The sequence below is a fragment of the Xenopus tropicalis genome, chromosome 5, assembly GCF_000004195.4.
Source record: "Xenopus tropicalis strain Nigerian chromosome 5, UCB_Xtro_10.0, whole genome shotgun sequence".
NCBI lineage: Eukaryota > Metazoa > Chordata > Amphibia > Anura > Pipidae > Xenopus > Xenopus tropicalis.
In genome coordinates this window covers 78,475,853-78,498,764 of record NC_030681.2, presented here as the reverse complement: position 1 = coordinate 78,498,764, position 22,912 = coordinate 78,475,853, and the positions used below count along the sequence as shown (strand labels likewise).

At 38.6% G+C, this 22,912-nt stretch overlaps 1 protein-coding gene across 1 annotated transcript; it reads right to left on the bottom strand.

Annotated features, from left to right (window-relative positions):
* Positions 1-233: 233 nt before the first annotated feature.
* On the bottom strand, positions 234-22,056 carry snx3 (sorting nexin 3). The gene is given in 4 exon segments (NM_203699.1): positions 234-1,950; positions 6,845-6,969; positions 7,577-7,672; positions 21,774-22,056. Coding segments are annotated over 4 exon segments (489 nt in total). The 5' UTR covers positions 21,936-22,056; the 3' UTR covers positions 234-1,844.
* Between the last annotated feature and the right edge of the window lie 856 nt (positions 22,057-22,912).

Here is a 22,912-nt window from a genome sequence, read left to right as displayed (position 1 = left end):
ATCTGGCCAATTTCAGGCCAGATATCGGTCGGCCAGGCCGCTCTGCTCTCCCCATACACGGGCCGATTAGCTGCCGAATCGGTCCAAGGGACCGATATCGGCAGCTATAGTCGGCCCGTGTATGGGGACCTTAAGACTTGGGGGCATATTTGTAAAGCTGTGTACATTAAACAAGTGATATTAGAACACAATGTATACTAAAACACCCTAGACTCAAAAAAAGTGAAAATTACACATTTATTAAGCTGCATGGTGATGATATGCAAATGCCCAGTCAAAGGTAAAAATCTAATGTAAAATAAGCATTACTTTGGAAAAAGCCACATTAAAACCAGTGCATAGTGTTAAAACGTATTACACACCAATCTACACTGTTTACTTCAGAAATACTTTGAATCCTGTATTGTCCCATTGTGCCATGTGTAGAGTGGTGTAAAACAATGGAGTCATTTTAGGCTTTAGAATAGTAAAATACACACACTTATAAATATGCAGACTTGCTCTGTGTAATAGATTATTTACATGATTGTGATATATGGCATTATTTTATCGATAACTGCAAAATACAGATCTTTACACATGGGCCATTTACACAGTTTTTTTGGCATAAAATTTTACACATCTTTCTAAATATGCCATTGAAAAACAGCAGGGACAGACTTATTGTATAACCATTGCTTTGTAAAAGGCCCCAATCATTAACTAATGCAAAATATGATTTAAAAAAAGAAAAAATGAAAGGAAGCAAGTCAAATGGGACACTGCCTAAAACTGTAAAATACTCCTTTAAAGGGATTCTGTCACAGGAAAACATGTTATTTTTACAAAATGTATCAGTTAATAGTGCTCCTCCAGCAGAATCCTGTATTGAAATCCAGTTTTCAAAAGAACGTTTTTTTACATTTATTTTTATAATCTGATGTGGGGGCTAGACATATTCTTAGTTTTCCAGGTGCCCTCAGCCATGTGACTTGTGCATTTTTCTGCCAGCTAAACTACACTGTGGAAACTGTCCCATGTGCCATTGGCCTCAATTAGCTCGGACAGTAAAGGAGATACAGATATATACACACACACACACAAGCTGGAATGATTTCACCCCCTTTCCTTTCCCTCCTAGCAGTCTTTTTTTAGAGCAATGGAAAGGTAACAAGATATCAGCTTCCCGACACCTATATTGCAAAAATTAAATGTTCCCATTCCCCATCCAGTGGTAAATATGACAATAGCACTCAATAGTAAAATGGCCATTGGTCTGGTCAGTTACACTAAGTAGGAGAAACAGCTTAACTGAAAGCAGTTGCATTGTGAAGTGCTGGCTCTTTCTAAAAGCTCAGACTCGGGCATAATGCACTGAGATGACTGCCTACACACCAATATTACAGCTAAAAACACATTTGGTGGTTCAAGAATACCATTGTATATGGTAGAGTGAATAATTTGCTATGTAAACAGTGTAATCTAGTAATAAGAAACTACACCATAAAATCATGACAGAATCCCTTAAATAGACAGGGTAAAATAACCCCTTTTGTCTGCTTCCTGACAGAATTTCTATACTTTTCAAAATGCTATGACAATCATTATCTTAGTTTTGTATACGGCCATTGTAAAAAATATCAACAACACATATGGTTTTCAATGTGTAAAACAAGACTAACTACAGTCCAGTACAGGCAACCAAGCAGTCACAATATCTGCAAATGAACCAGTTTGTAGAACAACACTTAAAGAAAGAAGATGGCGATTAGTATGTTACATTCATAATAGCAGATTGTAACATGCCGATGACAGTAAATTTATAAGGTTTTAATGTCATAGTATTTCAGTTCATTTTCCAGTTCTTAGGCATGTCTTATTTTGGATGGGGTGTAGTTCTTGTCTAATATTTCATCTTGTAAAAACATATGAAGGCACCGTTCATTCTGCGCCAATGGATGTCCCGCAACTCTGAAGGAAACAAAATACAAAAATGATGTTCTGTTTGTCTTTACCAATGTTATTTCAAAAAAATCAAGAAATACGAAACAAAATAAACATTTTGACAAAAAAAAAAAAAACATAGATATCTTACAAGAAAGATGCTTTGATCAAACTGTCTTTTTTTGGAGTAAGTTTTTGCTTCTACATGGCTTGTAATCATGTACAGTATTATAAAATATGTTGGTAAACAAAAACCTCACATGAACTTTTAGACTAATATCCCACTTACTCTGTTAAAGAGAAAACAATACAAACCATGTCTGTAGCGGGTGACACCAAATGCACCTGCCTGCCACTATGTACTAGATGGATTTTGGATCAGAAATGCATGATCTTGCCTAAGGCAAGGGCACACTAAGCATAGGAGCAGATCCGCTTACACAGACAGAAGGAAGCAGGCCCTATGTGTAGCTGCACTAACAGGAACAGCGTTTGCCTGAGTGCAGCTACATGAAACAGAAATGCGCCAGAAAATACACGCTTTCGCAGACCAGTTTCCTTCCTATTATATACCCTGGTTAACCGGTTGATCCTTATTTTACACCAACGTGATCAATCTGTGTTCAAGCTTGTTTGGGCGACTGATATGCAGATTCAATTGATATCCAGACCCTACTAAAATAACTTGGCCTGGACAGAACTCCTTTAATTACCCAGGGGCAAAACTTCCTACTTGCAATGCTGTTCCGTAAAGCAGTCCCTTCTTTGCTTTTGCACTGGGCCAACAAAAACAGCTGGATTGGTATTGCCCTGTATCTACTACACAGTCATTCCTATAATTTATCTTACTTGGCTGTTTTCCTTATCAGCCAAATATGGTGCCCCATCTCAGTAGACTTATCCAACCAAGCAATAAATTCCAGAGGACAAGAATCTCTTCAGGTCTGGGCAATATTCAAAGTCAAATACCTAGGACACATATACAACATGTTTTTAAGTGAGATTTATCACAAAACTGACATTTTGCCTAATGAAAGGAAATTTAATTCTAAGCTAATTTTCTTTTTTTTTTATAATTCTTTATTTTGCAATTTTTCAGGTATGGGGAAGGGATACAGAAGGCAAAAGGGAGGGGTAGGGGGGGAAGGAACATTGCATATGGTAGTCTTGACATTTCTTATACATTTCAAGCAAGCTGTCATCAAGTTATTTCTACATTTTCAGGTAAATATTCGTTTAACTAAACCTTATAAACATTAGTTCCAGAATGCTTCTTTTGAATGACTGACATGTGGTAGTTTTTTCATAAGGATCTTAAATAATCTAACCAGGGAGTCCATATATTTCTGTAGTAATTGCTTTGATTATGTATCATGAGGGTTATTTCCTCCATTTGCCCGATATCTTCCATTCTGTAAAGAGGGAGGGATCGACTGATTTCCATTTTCTGGTTATTAGTGATTTAGCGGATTGTAATAGATGTAATGTGAGTGGATCTGAAATAGGGACATTGTTACGTAAATAGATGTTGAGTAGAATTAACGCGGGGTCACCAATATCTATATTAAATTTCGTGATTGCGTTTATTGTGTTCAGTACTTCCGTCCAGTATTTTTGTATTTTTGGGCATGTCAGCCAGATATGTGTATGATTCCCTTTATGTGTGTTGCATCTCCAGCATAAGTCGGAGGTGTTGGGATACATTTTATTCAATTTTGTTGGTGTATAATGCCACCGTGTTACCAATTTATAAATTGCCTCATTTGTTCTCGATGCTCTAGATGTTTTATACATAGTGCTTAAGATTCTCTCCCATGCTTCTTCTGGTATATTGGAGGCTAGCTCCTTATCCCACGCTTTACAGAATGACCAGGTTGAGAAGGGCATGGCATTTAATAGGTACCTATAGGTTTTCGAAAATGGCTTATTGATCATTTTTGATTCTAATATAATTTGCTCCCATGGGGTCAATGTTCTGTTCCATCTTTGAGCCTTGTTAGTTTGCATGAAATTGTGAATTTGATTGTAATTCCATGCGTCCCTTGGGTGTGTGCCCCATTTCTTTTGGATAATTCTAAGCTAATTTTCAGTATACAATTACATTTTCAATGGGCTTTAAAGTTAAATGTAAATGCCATTTCAAACTGTTTCTGTTGTATGCAAGTTTATAAAATGCAGCAAAAGCCAGCTCATTAACCAATCTATTGAGAAGCATGCAAGGCATTGTGGGAACTGGCATTTTGTCAGGACAAGAGCTGGCTTCTACTACATTGTTTCAATAGTCTCCAGCAATGAGTGCAGAGAACAGAAAAGGACAACATTTTCAAGTAAATTTGTAACAAATATATAATATGGTGCTGAGAATTATATATTTTTTTCATTTTGCAAACTCTTAACTTCACACCATGTGATATCAGGACACAAAAAAGGGCTACTGAACATGTACTGTTTCTGAACCCACAATCCATTTTAAGAAGTTTAAAGTATAGGAGAAAACACAGAACACTCAATGGGTATCATGTTATTAAATTTAAAATTGGTCATTCTTTAGTAAACTTTTTTTGCTCTTTCGGTCACTGTCCCCAACAGCCTAACAGTCTGTGATGGGTCTACCGTTCCTCAGCTGTTAGTCAAGAAAAGCTAAAAGTCCCTGCTCCTCCATAGTGTAGGTTCCGGTGCTTAGCAACTACAGGACGTCATTACATCCCTCCACTATGTATGTATATATACACATACACACTAAAAACATTACCCCAGCACTCCATTATAAAGCTTCAAGAGACAATTAAAAACCAATTTTGCACACACTGAAGGAAAAATGTCTGCATGGGATGAGCTGTATTTTTTGTATATTATATATGTATATACAGTCATGGCCAAAATTGTTGGCATCCAAGAAATTTTTCCAGAAAATCAAGTATTTCTCACAGAAAAATATTGCAGTAACACGTTTTGCTATACACATGTTTATTCCCTTTGTGTTTCAAACATGTGATCCTCCTTTAAACTCACCTTGGGCAAGTAACAGGTGTGGGCAATATAAAAATCACACCTAAAAGCAGATAAAAAGGAGAAAAGTTCACTTAGTCTTTGCATTGTGTGTCTGTGTGTGCCACACTAAGCATGGACAGCAGAAAGAGGAGAAGAGAACTGTCTGAGGACTTGAGAACCAAAATTGTGGAAAAATATCAACAATCTCAAGGTTACAAGTCCATCTCCAGAGATCTAGATTTGCCTTTGTCCACAGTGCGCAACATTATCAAGAAGTTTGCAACCCATGGCACTGTAGCAAATCTTGATGAAAGGTTACAACGCAGGATAGTCCAGATGGTGGATAAGCAGCCCCAAAAATTTCCAAAGAAATCAAGCTGTCCTGCAGGCTCAGGGAGCATCAGTGTCAGCGCCAACTATCTGTCGACATTTAAATGAAATGAAATGCTATGGCAGGAGACCCAGGAGGACCCCACTGCTGACACAGAGACATAAAAAAGCAAGACTACAGTTTGCCAAAATGTACTTGAGTAAGCCACAATCCTTCTGGGAAAACGTCTTGTGGACAGATGAGACCAAGATAGAGCTTTTTGGTAAAGCACTTCATTCTACTGTTTACTGAAAACGGTGAAAATATGGTGGAGGTTCAATGATGTTTTGGGGTTGTTTTGCTGCCTCTGGCACTGGGTGTCTTGAATGTGTGCAAGGCATCATGAAATCTGAGGATTACCAAAGGATTTTGGGTCACACTGTAGAGCCCAGTGTCAGAAAGCTGGGTTTGCGTCAGAGATCTTGGGTCTTCCAGCAGGACAATGACCCCAAACATATGTCAAAAAGCACACAGAAATGGATGGCAACAAAGCGCTGGAAAGTTCTGAAGTGGCCAGCAATGAGTCCAGATCTAAATCCCATTGAACATCTGTGGAGAGATCTTAAAATTGCTGTTGGGAAAAGGTGCCCTTCCAATAAGAGAGACCTGGAGCAGTTTGCAGAGGAAGAGTGGTCCAAAATTCCCGGTGAGAGGTGTAAGAAGCTTATTGATGGTTATAAGAAGCGACTGATTTCAGTTATTTTTTCCAAAGGGTGTGCAACCAAATATTAAGTTACGGGTGCCAATAATTTTGTCCAGCCCATTTTTGAAGTTTTGTGTGACATTTTTTTTCCTGCCTTTTTTGTTCTGTTCCAATACACACAAAGGGAATAAACATGTGTATAGCAAAACATGTGTTACTGCAATAGTTTTCTGTAAATTTCTGGGGTGCCAAGAATTTTGGCCATGACTGTATGTATGTATGTATATGTGTATGTATATATGCGTATATATGACACATACACTGATCAATCTTTATTTAAAAATATTTAGATGGGTACTACATTATTTGCAAAATATCTTATACCCTTAGAATATAGTTACTATGTATAGGTTTAACTTCCATGCATTATTACTGATTCTGAGGTTTGCTGTATAACAACACACACAGATTCAAACCTGTGCATGAATATGTAAAAATTTTAAAAAAATATGCAGAATCTGTGTAAAAAAAAAAAAAAACACCTATTCTTAGGGTGTTGGAAGTTTATTAAACACTACCCAGTAGAGATAAGAACACAATCTGCAATCAAAGTAGAATGATTATACTTCCATTGTAGATCATTCCAGCAATGGTGCATACACTGAAACCAGGAACATCTACAGTTTAGGATCTAACCATTTGTTTCAGTGCTATCAATCTCAGAGGCAATTTGCATACATTACTTTGAAAAACAAATAGAAGGTCAACAAAAAGACAAGCTTGTTTCAACTCTTCTGTTGCTGGCAGGGAGCTGCACATTATCATCTCACACCGACCCGCTGTAAATCTCTATATGTGAATAGAATAATTTGTAATAAAATAATACAGTCTATGATACTAAACACAAACCCACTTACTTGTTTATAAATTGTTCGAGGCCTTGCTTCCTTTCCTCTATGAAAGAGTCATCATATATTCCTTCATCTCCTCTAAATGGAAGTTGCCGAAAGAAAGCTTTTCCGGGTAAAGGAGGTACTACCACCTATAAGCCAGACAGCAAGAAATGAACTGTTAATATATTACTTTGATAATAAATATATTCTGGGTGTTTTGACCACTTAACTGCCACAAAGCGTAAAACTTACAACCTAAGTAGTAAGGTTTATGGCACACGAGGAGATGGTTACATCTGGGCTACCATGGGCTACAAACCTCCCTAGAGTATTTCACCAGCAGTAATAAAGTGAGTGGGAAAACATACTGCGATGCTTGGTTTTCCAAAGTTGCCGAAATTTCCTTACCACTGATTGACTATATGGCTGGTAGAAAAGCATTCTGGGAAGATTTGTCACCCGCAGTCGCCCACATTTAACCATGGGAGACTAATATCTCCTTCTGTGTCATAATCCTAATGGTTCAGACTGCTACACATTGTACACTTTACAATCTTGGGAGTACGAGGTTGGGAGCTCTAGGGGTCCCACACATTGACACAAACATGGAAACCAGAACTAAATAAAGCGATTGCCTCTTGGCAGTCGTTGTATCTAGATTACATAAAAGGGATTCAAGAAAATTTACATTTTGGTAAAGCTGTACTATTAAAGGGTTATTATGCTTCAATTTTTGTGTTTTTGTAAGACTATTACCTTGCTTTCTCTTTCAAGCTCACTTTTTAGCCATTCAAAATCACTGTATCGTCTTCTAACACAAGACTCCTTCAGCTTAAAAATTGGAAGATTTGTCTGAAAAGATAAAAACACAAAAGGGACCTTATATTAGGTCTTCAGCATAAGTCTTAGCATATAAACACAAGTATATATATGTATATAAAAAGGATACAAGCCTGGATTTTAAAATGGTTGTATGAAAGAAACAAAGGCTCACTCACAAATGCAACTATGGTGGGGTAAAAATGATGCAATTCTTAAAGGACACTTAATAAAAAATAAATATGTTCCTTGCACTTGTGTGCTCTTTTCTGGAGTGCCAATGCACCACTCAGTCAGCTCTGTGAATTGTGCGCAAGTGCATGCTCTCTCGCAAGGGAACCCTGGAATTCCCACCAACCTGCAGGCGGTGTTAATTCCAGGGTTCCCACAAAGGTAGGTCATTAATGAACACTGGACAAGTTTGCACCTAGGCAGCAACCCATAGCAACCAATAAGAGATTAGCATTTTTCAACCAGCTGCAGGTACAACAATGAAACCAAACATCTGATTGGTTGTCATCAGTTGGTTCAAATGTGCTAATTTGATAAATGAACCCCAGTGCATGTCTACAGTAGCAAATGACTAGCAAGCAAATTCATGCAAACATTATTAACACCACACATACTGGTGTGCCGGAGGAGACACAACTTGCTCTCTAATAATGTAAGCTGTAAATTGCCAGCGATTCATAAAAAAGTAGGGCCCAACTTACTGCACTCCCACATCTGGAATTGTTGGAAAAAACATGGCAATGAGCTATGACCTGTATTTGTAAATAAGCCTTTTGATGTTCAGATCTGAAGTAGCAATTAAATATGTGGGTTTAAAGGATAGCTCCCAGAATAACATACTTTTCTCCCTGCACTCAGTCTCGTGTAGATTCTGTACCACAAGCAGCTCTCTGCTACTTCTTAGTCTAGCGTGAAGCTCCGCCCCTCTTTTCTAAACTCTCTCGCTCCGACTGTGAAGAGGTGTATACTGCGAATGCCTGTTTGATTTCCAATGGAGCAGAGACAGCAAGTATGTGCAATAGACATCTCTTTGACCACAGTCAGAAAGAGAAAAAAGAGCTTAAAAAAAAACAAGTGGGCAGAGCTTTGCACAAGACTAGGATGTAACTTAGAGAGCTGATGTTGAGCTGCTTGAAATACAGAATCTACATGAGACTGAGTAGAGAGAGAAAGGTATGTTATTCTGGGCAATAGAGTCTTTAGAGATGGAAAATAAAAGGTTTACTTAATGATTTGCAAATCCTCCCATTGTATTTTTATTTATCTTTTACACAGAGAAACTTTTTTGGGAACAGGCTTGAATATCAATGTAATTACGCCATCATTCACGTACAAATAAAAGTTTAATACCATACAGTCAGTATCAGACTGGGGTGCCACAGGCCCACCAGAAAACCTTAGACCTTAGGCCCACTCTCCCCTTCTGTGTTCACTCACTTTCTTTGGTCTCTTAATTATTTCATAATTTATTCTTATACAGAATTGAGTAATGGCTATGGTATAGGCATACAAGGCAAATGGTTGGATGAGTAGGTGGGCCCACCAGGAGTTTTCCCGATATCCTTGTGGGCCAGTGCAACACTGCATATCACGACATGGGAACTATATATTCAGGCAGGGCCCCTTTAAGACCCGCTTATATTGGCAAGGTATTCCAATGTATTATATTGTTTAATATTTAAAAAAATCTACACTTTCCTATTTATTAGCCATTATAAAGCACTAATTTGAAAGTTGGGCTGTTTCACTGACCTTACTCCTTTCTTCCTTTATAAACAGGGCAATTTGTTCAGAGCTCCCGATCTACCTTTGAACAAATAAACCCCTTCCTTATCTAAACAGCAGCCTTTGAGCAGCTCATTACTAGGGGCTTCTTAATGGATTGGTAATTAGCTCCTTTGGGGTTCTGCAGGACAGGAAATGACATAAGTACTATAAGTTAAATTGGCTTCACATTCTTGTTTAGTGCCAGAAATAACAAAAATGTTCTATTCACTGAGCTCATGTTTGACAAGTTTACCATAATCATCATTGTTGATGCAAAGTTATTACATACAAGCAATGACAAAGCAAATGTTGAAACAGCCTACCAGGCCAAAGTTCTGGTAAACTGCAATTACACCACTCACTTAGGTCAAAAATCTATACACTGGACTGCTAATAGAAAAGGGGTCTTTAGTATGGAATGCCCAGATCTGCACACTAACTTTGGCAAACTGTACCGAAAAAAGATAAAGATGTCCTTCCTGAACAGGTTTCACAGTGAAGGAAAAACAAATGCCCAGGGCATTTCTGTAAAAAAACTCTCGCATCTTTGCTTGCACCACTGTCTATTGTCAAAAAGTTGTGCTTATGCTAATTATATGTCTCAGAGCAACTTTGCACCTTTATGCACAATACAAACTGTCATGCAAAAATTGTTCAATAAAGGAGGAAGCAAACAATCAGCACGTACTATAATTTTTAACCCTAAAACAGATTCAAGGATAAGTCAGGATTTCTGAAAATCAACACTTGTGTATGTAACAAGGTCTGACAGTCAACTGTCTTTTGTCTTTATACTGCAAGAAAGGAATGTGAAGCCTTTTTACTGATGGAAATGTAACAGTTCCTGCCACAATCCCAGTTACTTACCTTTTTCACAGATAACCCGTTTCTTCTATATAAAACCATCTGACCTGATGGTGGTGCTGTAACATGCACCCAGTTTAGGCTGAAAGTCACTGTCGTAAACTGGGTGCATGAGCAAAAACACCACACTGACCAAACAGAATTGTGCATGTGGGCAGTAATGTGTCAACACCACCCAACTACTGCACAAGGGGGGATGAAAAAATATACCCCCTTACTATAGACTTTCCTTGTCCATTAATATCCTGTTCTGTTGGAAATGTACTTTATAATGCAATTAATGATGTCTCACTTTTTATTTTTTTTTAAATTCACTTTTAAAAAGCATGTCAAACAATCTCACATAGGGTTACACTACAAAAGGACATTGTTTACCCGGTAACCCCATTCTTAATTGCGGAGATGACTAATGATTAATTACAATGAAGGAACCAGTTGTTTAAGATTAAAGTCAAACTTGCATTTAATCAGCTAGGTCTCTAAATAAAGAGTATTCAATAGATTAGGAGAGGTCACCAACACCACAGAATGGGGAATCTGAAATAAGCAAGGTATCAAATCTCTCAGTTTACACATCTATTGGCTTTTTACCTGGCTTCAACTCTTAATACTCAATGTTAGAGGACCATGTTATCGACAGAAAGTCTTTAAATTTCAGGGTTTTCTACAGGTGATATTTTGCATGTTCAATTCCCAACTCTCAAATTACTTTACAAAGGGGATTAACTGCTCTCTTCTAGTGATCCTGTAAAGATCAAGCTTGTGAAAAGTTTTTAGATAGATTTTCATACACTGAGTACGGAAGTCTATAAAGTTAATCTCTGAAATAACATATCAAGTTTACAGGTACAATGACAGAGGTAAAAGTGCCAGTTCATCTCAATTTACCTTCTGTTTTCTCATTCTGAACTTTTGACATAATAAAGGGAGTAAAAAATATATCACCTGCATGGCTAGTGCAGCACGGTTTTAAGGCGTAAAACGTACCTTTGCTGGGAAATGCTGCTTAAGCCCACCATGGTCCAGAGCAGCAAAATGAGTGCCTGGGACCTATGCAAAGAATCTTCTAGGTCCCAGAAAGAAAAAAAAAAAAAAAAGAAATAATTATCATCAGGCCAGAGGTCTGCCTGAGGAATTTATTAATTTTAATGGCTGAAAAACAGCTGAGAAAAAAAAGTAAAAAAAAAAAAAAAAGTATAATGGCAGAAAAATAAGCAGGTGCATGTTTCTCATGAGGGTGACTACAGTTACAATGAAGATCATCTAGGTGTTCAGCATAAGCAAGTTTAAAAAAGTTTTTCTATATATTAAATACATAAATAAAAGGCACAACCAGAGAGCATCTTACTTTGTTCAAAGTGTATGGTTAAAGGGATACCCACCAAAAAAACTGTTTTTACATCATACTTAACCTCTGTATATTTATACTTAATTTATTTCTTTATAATTTATGTGTGTACTTAATGACACAAAACATCAAATAATTCCAATATTTAGTAATCTGCAAATGTAACTGCTATAAAGCAGTATTAGTCTGTCTGTTTCTGATTCCTGCAACAATGTACAAGAATCCAGACCAGAAGGAGAACTTACTTCTGCTACAGGTATAGGACCCGTTATCCAGAATGCTCAGGACCAAGGGTTTTACTGATAAGGGGTCTTTCCGTAATTTAGATCTTGATACCTTAATAAATCCAATAGGGTTGTTTTGCATCTAATAAGGAATAATTATACAGGTATGGGATCCCTTATGCGGAAACCCCTTATCCAGAAAGTTCCAAATTATGTCAAGGCCATCTCCCATAGACTCCATTATAAGCAAATAATTCTAATTTTTAAAAATGATTTCCTTTTTCTTTGTAATAATAGAACAGAACATTGTACTTGATCCCAACTAAGATATAATTAATCCTTATTGGAGTTTATTTAAAGTTTAAATGATTTTTAGCAGACATAAGTTATGGAGATCCAAATTACGGAAAGATCCCTTATCCAGAAAACCCCAGGTCCCAAGAATTCTGGATAACAGGTCCCATACCTGTATCTTAGTTGAGATCAAGTACAAGGCACTGTTTTGTTATTACAGAGAAAAAGAAAATCAATTTTAAAAATCTGAATTATTTGATTAAAATGAAGTCTATGGGAGATGGTCTTTCCATAATTCAGAACTTTTTGGATAATGAGTTTCCGATTAAGTGATCCCATACCTGTACTTTCTTTCAAAGTCAGACACTTAGAACACACAGGGATCAATGAATGCAGCTTGAAAAGGAAAGGTGGGGGGGTGCCAAAAGTTTGGCATCCCCCAATAATTGTAAACCCTTGCCCGATACTCCAGGCCGGTGCTCCTATTTGCCCAAAACTGCACTGGCTCGGGGTGCATGCAACTGAGCAATCCTGCTTTTTCAATCTACTGCACATGCGCCGACCCTGGGATCCAAAAGATAGATGAGTGAAGAAAGAGGTAGCAGCTTGGTAGCAGCTTACTTCCCATTGTCAGGAAACTCCAGTTACCTGCTTGGGTGTTACTTTGCCCAAAAATGTATAAAAGTGGGCATTTCAAGCACTGTAGGCCAATATGAGACATTTTCTACATTGGTCAATGAAGTGATCTGTGGTGGGTAGAATACATTTTGATCACTGCCCAAGTAGTGGCAAAATGCCTTGCATTCTACTGCCCTGAGGGCAATGACACAGATTTGCTGCCCGTTAAAAAAAAAAAAAAAAAAAAATCACTACAGCAGACAAGAAATCTCCTTGAAAGTGCCTTGTCCTTTGCCAACATTGTTATCGTCACAAGTACATTACTCACTGTGATTCGGCTTAATCGCAATGAAAAGCCTGCTTTTGCAAATTGCCACTTGGGGAAAACCCAATAAAATATTAACCATTCATGGACTTCTTTCTTAGCTACCAGTGTGTCTCTGAAGTATTTGTATGACTAACATCTGACATTTTTTCACTATCCCCTAGACTCTAACAAAATATATTTTTGAAAAGCATTTACATATGTTTTAATGTACATTAAATAAATTATGTGCACAATGAATAAATATTATGCGCTATGAGCGGTTTAATTTGTTTTAGTTGCACCGTAGATCTGGTTAATGGAGGAAATAAAGGTTAAGAATGATGTATCTCATATATGGACCTCACTGTAGATGTCCAGGCATCAGCAGCCCAGTAACTGAAATGATCTGTGCCTTTAAATCATCACTATACATATTCTGAGTGCTCTGGGCTACTGTTGAGAATCTAACTTTAGGGATCATTGAGAAATCATCAGACCATTAGAAAAAATTATGTTATGTTTGTCATAAATATGTACTGGTGTCTATTTGACCTAGTCATGTGAATCTGAATTTATTACTAAACAGCCTTTTATTTTGAATTTTACATTGTATGCAGTAAATTGTGAGTTGGTCCCTAAGCTGAGGAGCTGACCGCAGCACAAAGCATGTGTCAATAATCAACAAAAAAAGATGGGAAGATACTGGGGCCATCTTTGGAGGTACAAATTTTCACTGCCGTACCATGGTGGTCTTGGACTAGTACAGAAGCCCAAAACAAATAAGTGCACCATTTTCTACTAGCCTGATTCTTTGTTGAGATTTAGTGATTTAGCATTAAAACTTTTAAACACAAGATCCCTAACTTTCCTTCATGTGGGAAACCCGAGAGATGAAACAATGGAGCACTTAGTATTGGAGTTTGAGGAGTCATTAAAAAACGTACTCTACGCGAGGAGCCTTGTTAGGCTTTCTTTCCTTTGTTGTTGAATATACCCAAATCCTCACAGAAATTTTTTCATTAGTAGAGAAAGAACCATTATTTTGTTTAAAAAAAAAAAAAAAAATCCCCAAACCTTGTTATATATAAGAGAGACAGGCTCAAATGCACGGGCCTATAACTGATTTTTACATATATGAATATTTGCAGACCCTAACAGGTATTGTCCCCCACCCATAAATGAACACATAAAGGGAAAGAGGGTAAAGATACTAAAAATTAAAAAAAAAAAGTCAAGTGGCACTTTATGTTGTCGCTAGATGCTTTTTAGAAGCCAAACATAATGAATAATAGTGCAGGGCTTCTTTCATCCTGCCTTACTAGTCATAGACATAAACATAAAGCTGCCTTGTTGCTATGGTGCCTACTTTTATGCTGTCATTTCAAGGAGGCCACAGTAGCCTTGATACAGCTGGGTTTACATTTCCATTAAAATAGTTGTTCGAAAGTTTAAAAAGAAACCATTCACTTTGGCTTACTGTTTACTGCTTATGTTAATATCCAATTAACTTTCAAAAGGACATCTCAATGCTGTGAGCATCAGAAGTGAGCTTGGGAAAACAAACAGAAGAGGTGGAGTACATGAAGCAACATGCACTCTCTGGGCTTCAGCTCAAGGAGCTCCCAGTGCAAAATTAAATTGGAAATGCTGGAGAGCAAAAACCCTTGGCCTTTTGTTACTCAGAAAACAAACTGAAATAATAATTTAAAACATGTTTAGAACTAACATTGATATCAAACCCTTAAATGAGAAATCTTGACATTATATACTGGTTGCATGCAAGAAAGAATGCGCCTTAATTCACAGTCAATGCATCCTAAAAATTGCCTTCCCTTAAATCAAGGTAGTCCATCAGACAAGATCTGGCCAATTAAAGGGGAACTATCATGAAAGTACTGAAATTAATTTATCACATCACGTTATGAAGTCTCTAAATACAATGCATTGAACATTTTATACAGTCCCAGTTATTACAGTGGTTATTATACTGTAGCTGCTTCACTCCTACCTGGCCTCTGGCCAGCTCGGAGGTTGGGGTCGGGTTTATTTGAATAACAGGTCTGTCTCCCTCTCCCTCTTATTGGTTGGCTTTGATCAGTAACTCAGTGGCTTGCATTGCTTCCCTGTTCCCTGACTAATTCAGCAAAGTCCTGCTGTCTTCTCATCATTGGAAAAGCAGCATTGGTGGTTCGGCTGCTTACTTTACCAGAAGCAGAGTCGCTGGTAGCAATCAGAATCTTTTCAAGCCACTGAAATACTAATACTGCCTTCCCAAACTTGGAGGAATTCCAGTAGTAAAACTTAAGATAGCACTGGGTAGTTTAATGGGCAGCAGCGGGAAGAGGCACAGAGATGACAAAAATAAGGCACAAGGAGGGTCATACAGCCTTTGCCCCGCCCCACTTCCTTAACACAGCAGCCCACTTCTAGCAACTCTTGTGAGCATTCAGCATGAAGAATGTATGACTGAACGGCACAGGCTACAGAGCTCTGGTTTGTGTGTTTATTAATGTTGATATAATGATCTGCTGTTTTACTGGCTTCTTTAAAATGTATGTGTGCGTCTGATTGTGTGTATGTATGTGTATCTCAGTGTGTGTGAGTGTGTCTATTGTTGCCAGTATTGCCGATTGTGACTGCATAAACATGACAAAACAAAATACAAAAAGATGTGCAACATGTGACAATTTAATGATTTTAAAGTGTGTTGTGACATTCATGGGCATGGCCAAAATTTGCATGGCGTTTTTATGTGCACTGCATTCTCTCTAATGCTTCTTTGCCAAATTAAAATACTTTTCCGCTTCCTAATTATTAGTTGCTGCACCATTTGACCCTTATATTTGTACATTTGTGTGTCAATCATTGTGCATGCAATTTTCCTGGTACCACTATAAAAGTGGTGGGTAGTCCCTATATTTTTCTTTTATCAGTGCCAAAAGAGAGGGGTTTCTCTTTTATATTAACCTGTAATACTACTCAAGTCTGCCAAGTGAAGGAACATAGCGTTGGGGGGGAGGGTTGCAGAGCTAATTAAAATGAAATATAAGAATAAGGGACCAGAGAAAGGTGCAGAAAGAAGTATATAGAAGAAATGGAAAGCATAAAATAGTTGAAGTACATAATACTCTAAGGCCACTATAAACTTACATATTATAGGTATAGGTATATAGATAAGAGTACAGTTGATACAGGAATGGGACCCGTTATCCAGAATGCTGGGACCTGGGGTTGTCCAGATAAGGGCTTTTTCCATAATTTTGATCTCCATACCTTTAGTCTACTAATAATAATGTAAACATTAATTAAATCCCGTAATTCAGAGCTTCTGGATAACTGATCTCATATCTGTAATAAATACACATTGGGTGCAGTGCTGTGCTTCTGTAAATTCTGCTTCAGCCAGGCAAATAGATGCACTTAGTACCCAACAGGACAAAGAAAATATTTTTATTGATAGTCAAGGTAGCCTAGTTGTTTGGTCACTACCTGTGACCCTTCTCAAAGGCAACAAACTGTGAGTGCTATTGAGTGCAGTTTTTTCCCAGCTTTTATATAGTGTTGTGTGCTCGTTTCAGTATTGTCTGTATTTTATTCCAGACCTGCACAGACCTGATTACCAATAAGATCAAAAGGTTTGGCACAGGATCCATTATCCAGAATGGTCGGGACCTGGGCTTTTCTGTATAAGAGATCTTTCTGTAATTTGGATGTTCAATAACTGCTAACTCTGCTAAAATTTATTTAAACATTAAATAAACCCAATAGGTTTTTTTTGCCACCAGTACAGATTTATGTAGCTTAATTACCATCAAATACAAGGTACTGTTTTATTATTACAGAGTAAAAGGAAATAATTTGTGAAAAATTTAATGTTTTAAATGAAGTCTATAGGAGATGGCCGTCCTTTGAAGCTTTACAGATAACTGGTTTCCAGAGATCCCATACTTGTATAATAGATGTTATCAATTAATTAACTAAAAACAGTAATAATGAAAAAAAAACCAAAAACATTTAACTCAACTTAGGAGAAAATCAACATTTACAATTCCTGGAAGACATGGGATGAACATACTGCCTCTCTATTAAATTATTTATATATTGTTTTCTTTCTTTCATACATCAGGTCAAGTGTGAACCTGTGCCTTTTACATGTTTATTAACAATAATTAATATTTAAAAAAATGGAGCAGGACCAGTATATAGAATTACTACTGCTGAAAACAAACTAGCTCAGTTTGGTGGCAAGATTAGTTGTATTTGCTTCTTCCCTATCCCTCTTAACCTAATATACATACATCCAATTTAGGGCCTAACAGAGATGAAAATAGTTCTCATTTTTGGAGTAGTGGAATGGTTTAATTGCTGAGGAGCCCCACCCACTACCATTAGGGTAGTGATTAAAAGCACTTAATACAGCTGCACTGAAAGATTAGAGAAAATGTCAGGCTCTATAAGAGGGAATGACATTCTGTTTCAAGCTTGTAGCAGGACAGGCCAGGAGCATGTAGAGGGCCCACAGAGTTCAACATATATGTATAATACATAAGAGCCATGAAAATCTTGTAAATGATACCCTTATAAACAGTCCTTACTGATGTCATCAGTTATAATCATTGCTTAGTGATGCCATTTGGCACATGACTCAATTAAACTTGTGTATTATAACAAATAATGTGCTCCTGTTGTATAATGAGGAGTCACTTCGAAGTTTCAGGACCTGTATAAAAGCACTTGGTTTTTGGTCTTGGAACTCCTTGGTTTTAGCCTTATCCTTATGTTTTATAAAAAGGGATATATTATTGACTATATAAAAGCACTTGGCCTGGTGCCTTTATATCACAAATATTTTGCCGATAATTTGGTATTTTGACAAAACCAAATATGATGGATTTGGTGCATGCCTAACTCTAAGGGGTCCTTCATCCAAAACATAATGAAGGAAAATGTAATGCTAAGCAACTTTCAAACATGTTTATTATTGTTTGTACATTTTATTGTTATAATAATGTGTACTTTTGGTCATATGATGGGGAGATCAGCCAATTAGATGAAAACAATTATAATGTAAGGGCCAATTTATCAAGGTAAAGAGGAAACTAAAAATCTTAGTTGAAAAAAATTGTTGCTTTTCTGTCGTAGATCAAGATTTTTAGATATTTATGCGCGCATTCTTTCAAAGAAAACATTTGGAAGCTCAAACCTGCCAAGATATATTCAAAGGAAACATCAGCAATTATTTGAATAGAAATATATACTCAAGAGTTATTGAAATCTGATGAGTTCCTTTAACATTTAAGTCTACGGGAATCTTGGCCATTTTTGCCTTCAAGAAAATTCCAGTAACAAAATGATAAATGCCAGAAAAAAAAAAAAAAATTCAGACCTTCTCTGTGATATTTCTTATGTGCAAGATGATATAATGAAGAATTGTGAAGTTTTGATGATGTCACATCTTAAGGATAGTGTGAGTCACAGTAAAGCGTAGAAATTATGCTGCAATAAGATGTAAGTATATACTTGTGATTGTGCCCACTATTCCTCTTTTCAATTCAGTGCAAAAACTGTGACTACTGTACATGCATGTGAATTCTTTGAATACTTAATATCAAAAAGTGGGTAAATGGTGTAAAGTGCAGCGTAAATATTCCCCCCCAAATAAACACTTATAATATTGTCTGCATATATTCTTATTCACGAGCAGATGTCTGTCACCAATGTTAAATCTTAATTATTGATTCCAGATTAACAGTGGTCTTTTATGGGAGGGAGAATGTGTGCTGGTCAGGAGGGCCCTTCAAGCTGGCCATACACGCACCGATAATATCATACGAAACCTCGTTTCGTACGATATTCAGTGCGTGTATGGCAAGTCGACCGATATCGCAGGAAGCTGCTGATATCGGACAACTCACCGATCGGGCCAGTTAAAAGATTTTGATCGGGCGCCATAGAAGGCGCCTGACCAAAATCTGCCTTCAGCGCTGAATCGGCAGAAGGAGGTAGAAATCCTATTGTTTCTACCTCCTTATCTGCCTGTTTCAGCCCTGAAGGTTAGTGGCGGATCTGACGATCTTTCGTGTGACCGATGGTCGCACAAAAGATCGCAGATCGCCACGTGTGTGGCCACCTTTAGAGTGTTATCTCCACTGGGCAGACAACAATGCAATAAATTAAAATTAACATTTATTTATAAAGCGCCAACATATTCTGCAGCGCTGTACAATAAGCTTTGAATAGGATGGCACTTTAGGAACTATAATAAAGGAAGAAGGAATGACTAAATTACTGGGGGGGGGGGATGTTAGGCCCTCCCCCACCCCACCCCCAAGTGATATAGCCTTTCCTTCTCCTTTAATAAAAGATAAGAACAAAATAAAGTGTAATTTTGCTCAAAGCCAATCAGCCCAAGACATGATGTCACCTACTGAACATGGTATACATGGTATACTGGCAGCTACCTTGTATTCTGTAATCAGGCCTGCTCAACAGCAAAACCTTGGGCTAAAAATGTGGGTCAGATGTACTGTGTTAGGTATAGGTATTGTAACAGTACCTGGTGGTCTAGGGGGGCGCCGGGGAACGCCCACATCTTCATAAAGTCTGCGTGCATCCTTTGAAACTTGGCGCAACGCATGCCGTCATTGCACGCGGCACAAAATTCAAATATGAAAGGTGTCTGCGCATAATTTTGTCGCCCAATTTCGGTTCTGCTTCCTGGTTTCTGGGTGTGCTTATTTCTGCTTGTCCTTTGTGTTTTGACCCTTGCCTAACCTCGACTCCACCGATTGTCGCCGGTTTTCTAACTAAACCTTCTGGATCTCGATTCTGTACCTCGTTGCTCGGTTTTGACCTTGGCCTGTTCCACCTTCGTCTCCTCTCCCAAACTCTGCTTAAACTCTAGGTTCCCAAGCCTGCCCAGAACAATTGCCCCGATTCTCTCACATTAAGTCCTGGCGGCACCCGAGTAACAGAGGGCTACTCCCAAAGACAAAGAGGTGGGCGTCCCTGCCGCCATCCTAGACCACTAGGTACTGTTACACCCACCCAGACCTGTTAAGGTGTGTAATACCTGCAGCACCTGAAACTTATATGCCTTTTAAAGTAATTTAAAGTAACCCACAAACATTTAGAAATGCTTTTGACTATTGGTTCAGCTTTATGTATTCCAATTTCTGAGCCATGCATTTGTTATAGGCGAAGGAAAGGGATAATATCTAGGAGGTGCCAAAATATTAGGCAATCCCCAGTAATTATAATCAATTACCCGAGACACCCAAAAACTGCACCAGCATACAACTGCAGGAGCACCATGCGCCTATCTTCTTCCTCACCTTAAAGGTGGCCACACACGTGGCGATTTGCGATCTTTTGTGCGACCGATACAATCAGCCACAAACCGTTCAGGGCTGAAACGGCAGATAAGGAGGTAGAAACAATAGGATTTCTACCTCCTTCTGCCGATTCAGCGCTGAAGGCAGATTTTGGTCAGGCGCCTTCTATGGCACCCGATCAAAATCTTTTAACTGGCCCGATTGGCGAGTCGACCGATATCAGCAGCTTCCTGCGATGTCGGTCGACTCGCCGACTTGCCATACACGCATCGAATATCGTACGAAACAAGGTTTTGTACGATATTATCGGTGCGTGTATGGCCAGCTTAAGTCTCAAATCCCTGATCCAAAGTGAGATGGGGCTCACGAGAAGTCTGTGGGGTTTAGGATGGTTCAGGAGGTGTCTGGAGAAAACCAGGGTGGATTGGGGAATGGCCTAAATTAACCAGCTATTAATATTTAACTGTTGGAATGTATGATTAAATCATTGGTGAATCACTACCTTAAGTTGTGGTTAACTAAATCCATAGTCCAGCTTTATAAAAACAGCATGTTAGGTTATTAAAGCACTTCTCCAGTACAGTCTGGAGAACAAAAACAGAAATGGCCAGCCTGGCTTGCTGACTTTCCCTTAAAATTCTACAACACAATTCCTGCCAATCCACCAAGAGCTAACAAAGAAAGTCCACTGCGGGGTGCCCAGACTTTTCTGCGCCGTGATCGACTTTGGCTACTCCCCACGTACATACGCATACCCAATAAAAGCGCAGCACTTCCGCATTTCAAGGCTCAGACGCAGTCCATGGGGGATCGACTGGTGGATTGCGATCGGCAGATCATTATCTCAGTTCTACACAGCTTTACTGTTACTATAGCAGTAGTAATGAGCAAACTTTTCCGCCAGACATGGATTTGCAACGAATTTCCACATTTCGCCATTGGCGGATTGTTTCGCAAAAATTCACTGCGAAAAAAACAACGCTTAAGTTTTTCTGCAAAGCGAAACAGGACAGATTCGCTCATTACTATATATCAACGAAAAACTGATTATTTCCAATTAGTGGGAGTGATGGTGGGCTAAGGGGTGCCTACAGATTTTGCTGTCGGTACTTCCTGTTACAACTCAGATTTCCCTATAAAACTTTATATTGAAGCATATACCCTTAAAGCATAGACTAGACATGTTTAACAACTGTAATGCCCCTAACAGTGTGAATCATTTCCCAATTTTACCTATTTCTAAATAGCACTGGTCTATAGGATCTCCTACAGATGTAGTTCAACTCCAACACTCAGACTTAGCAAAACGTTCTACAGCAGCTCAACAGGTCAAAAAAACGACTGTGCGTACTAACTGCACTCTCACCTTCAGGCGGACCTCATAAGTAGTGTACCTGCCCCTGCCAACCCCGATAGTCTGCGGGTTGCTCACATCAATCTCAAGGAAGTTGCTAGGGGGTCCGTAGGCATCATTTAGATTCTGTGGTTTGCTCAACAGCCGGCGAGTGTCCGCAACTGTATCCGCCATGTTACCGGGATTAAGAGATGGAGAGTAGGAAAGAGTAGAATCGGGTCCCTAAATCCAGGCGACTTTTCCACACTATGTGAGTGGGTGCCGGAAGTGGCGGCAGCAGAAAGCAGGAGTCAGGTGACACCGAGGCACGCGCGCTGCTGCGCAGACGAGTCAAGTTCAGAAGGGGCGGGGCTTAGCGGGGGGAGTGGCCGCTCTGTATCTCACATAGGGAAAATCCCAGGAACAGATCGGTGGAATTTGTTGGAGGGAATGGAAATGGAAGTGGGTGTGGGAGAATTTGGTGTGGAATATTCTTAAGACCGCTTTCAGGGGAGTTTTCCAATTGGTGAATTCTATGGACGATTTGAATCTGTTAATAAAATAAAGAACAGCGATCTGCAAGGGTTTAACAACATTAAAGTTTGTTTTTTTATTCGGTCAGTTTCTTGCGTTATTAGGGGGATCTCCTGTCAGAAGAGTTATAAATTGCGCAGGAGTTGTGCATTTTTATGCTAGTGAAGCTGCTTTTAATGTGCTCTCTTAATTTTCTCTTAACACTTTTGGGGATTATTTATAAACTGCAGCGCATTTTTTTTCCGCAAATGGTTGTTTTGCACATGTTTTTCTCTAAATCCTTATATTTTGCACTGTTGTGTCTGTGATTCCTTTTCTGCGAATTGCATGCAAACATTTGCAAATTTGGATTGGGGTTTGTGTAAAGGTCCCCATACACGGGCCGACTATAGCTGCCGATATGGGTCCCTTGGACCGATTCGGCAGCTAATCTGCCCGTGTATGGGCAGAACAGAGCGGCCTGGCCGACATATATCTGGCCTGAAATTGGCCAGATCTCGATCGGCCAGGTTAGAAAATCCGGTCGGATTGGGGACCGCATCGGCTCGTTGATGTGGTCTCCGAACTGACTGCCCCATAACCACAAATGTAATCCGACTGTTTGGCCCCAGGGCCAAACGATCAGATTTTTTTTTTTT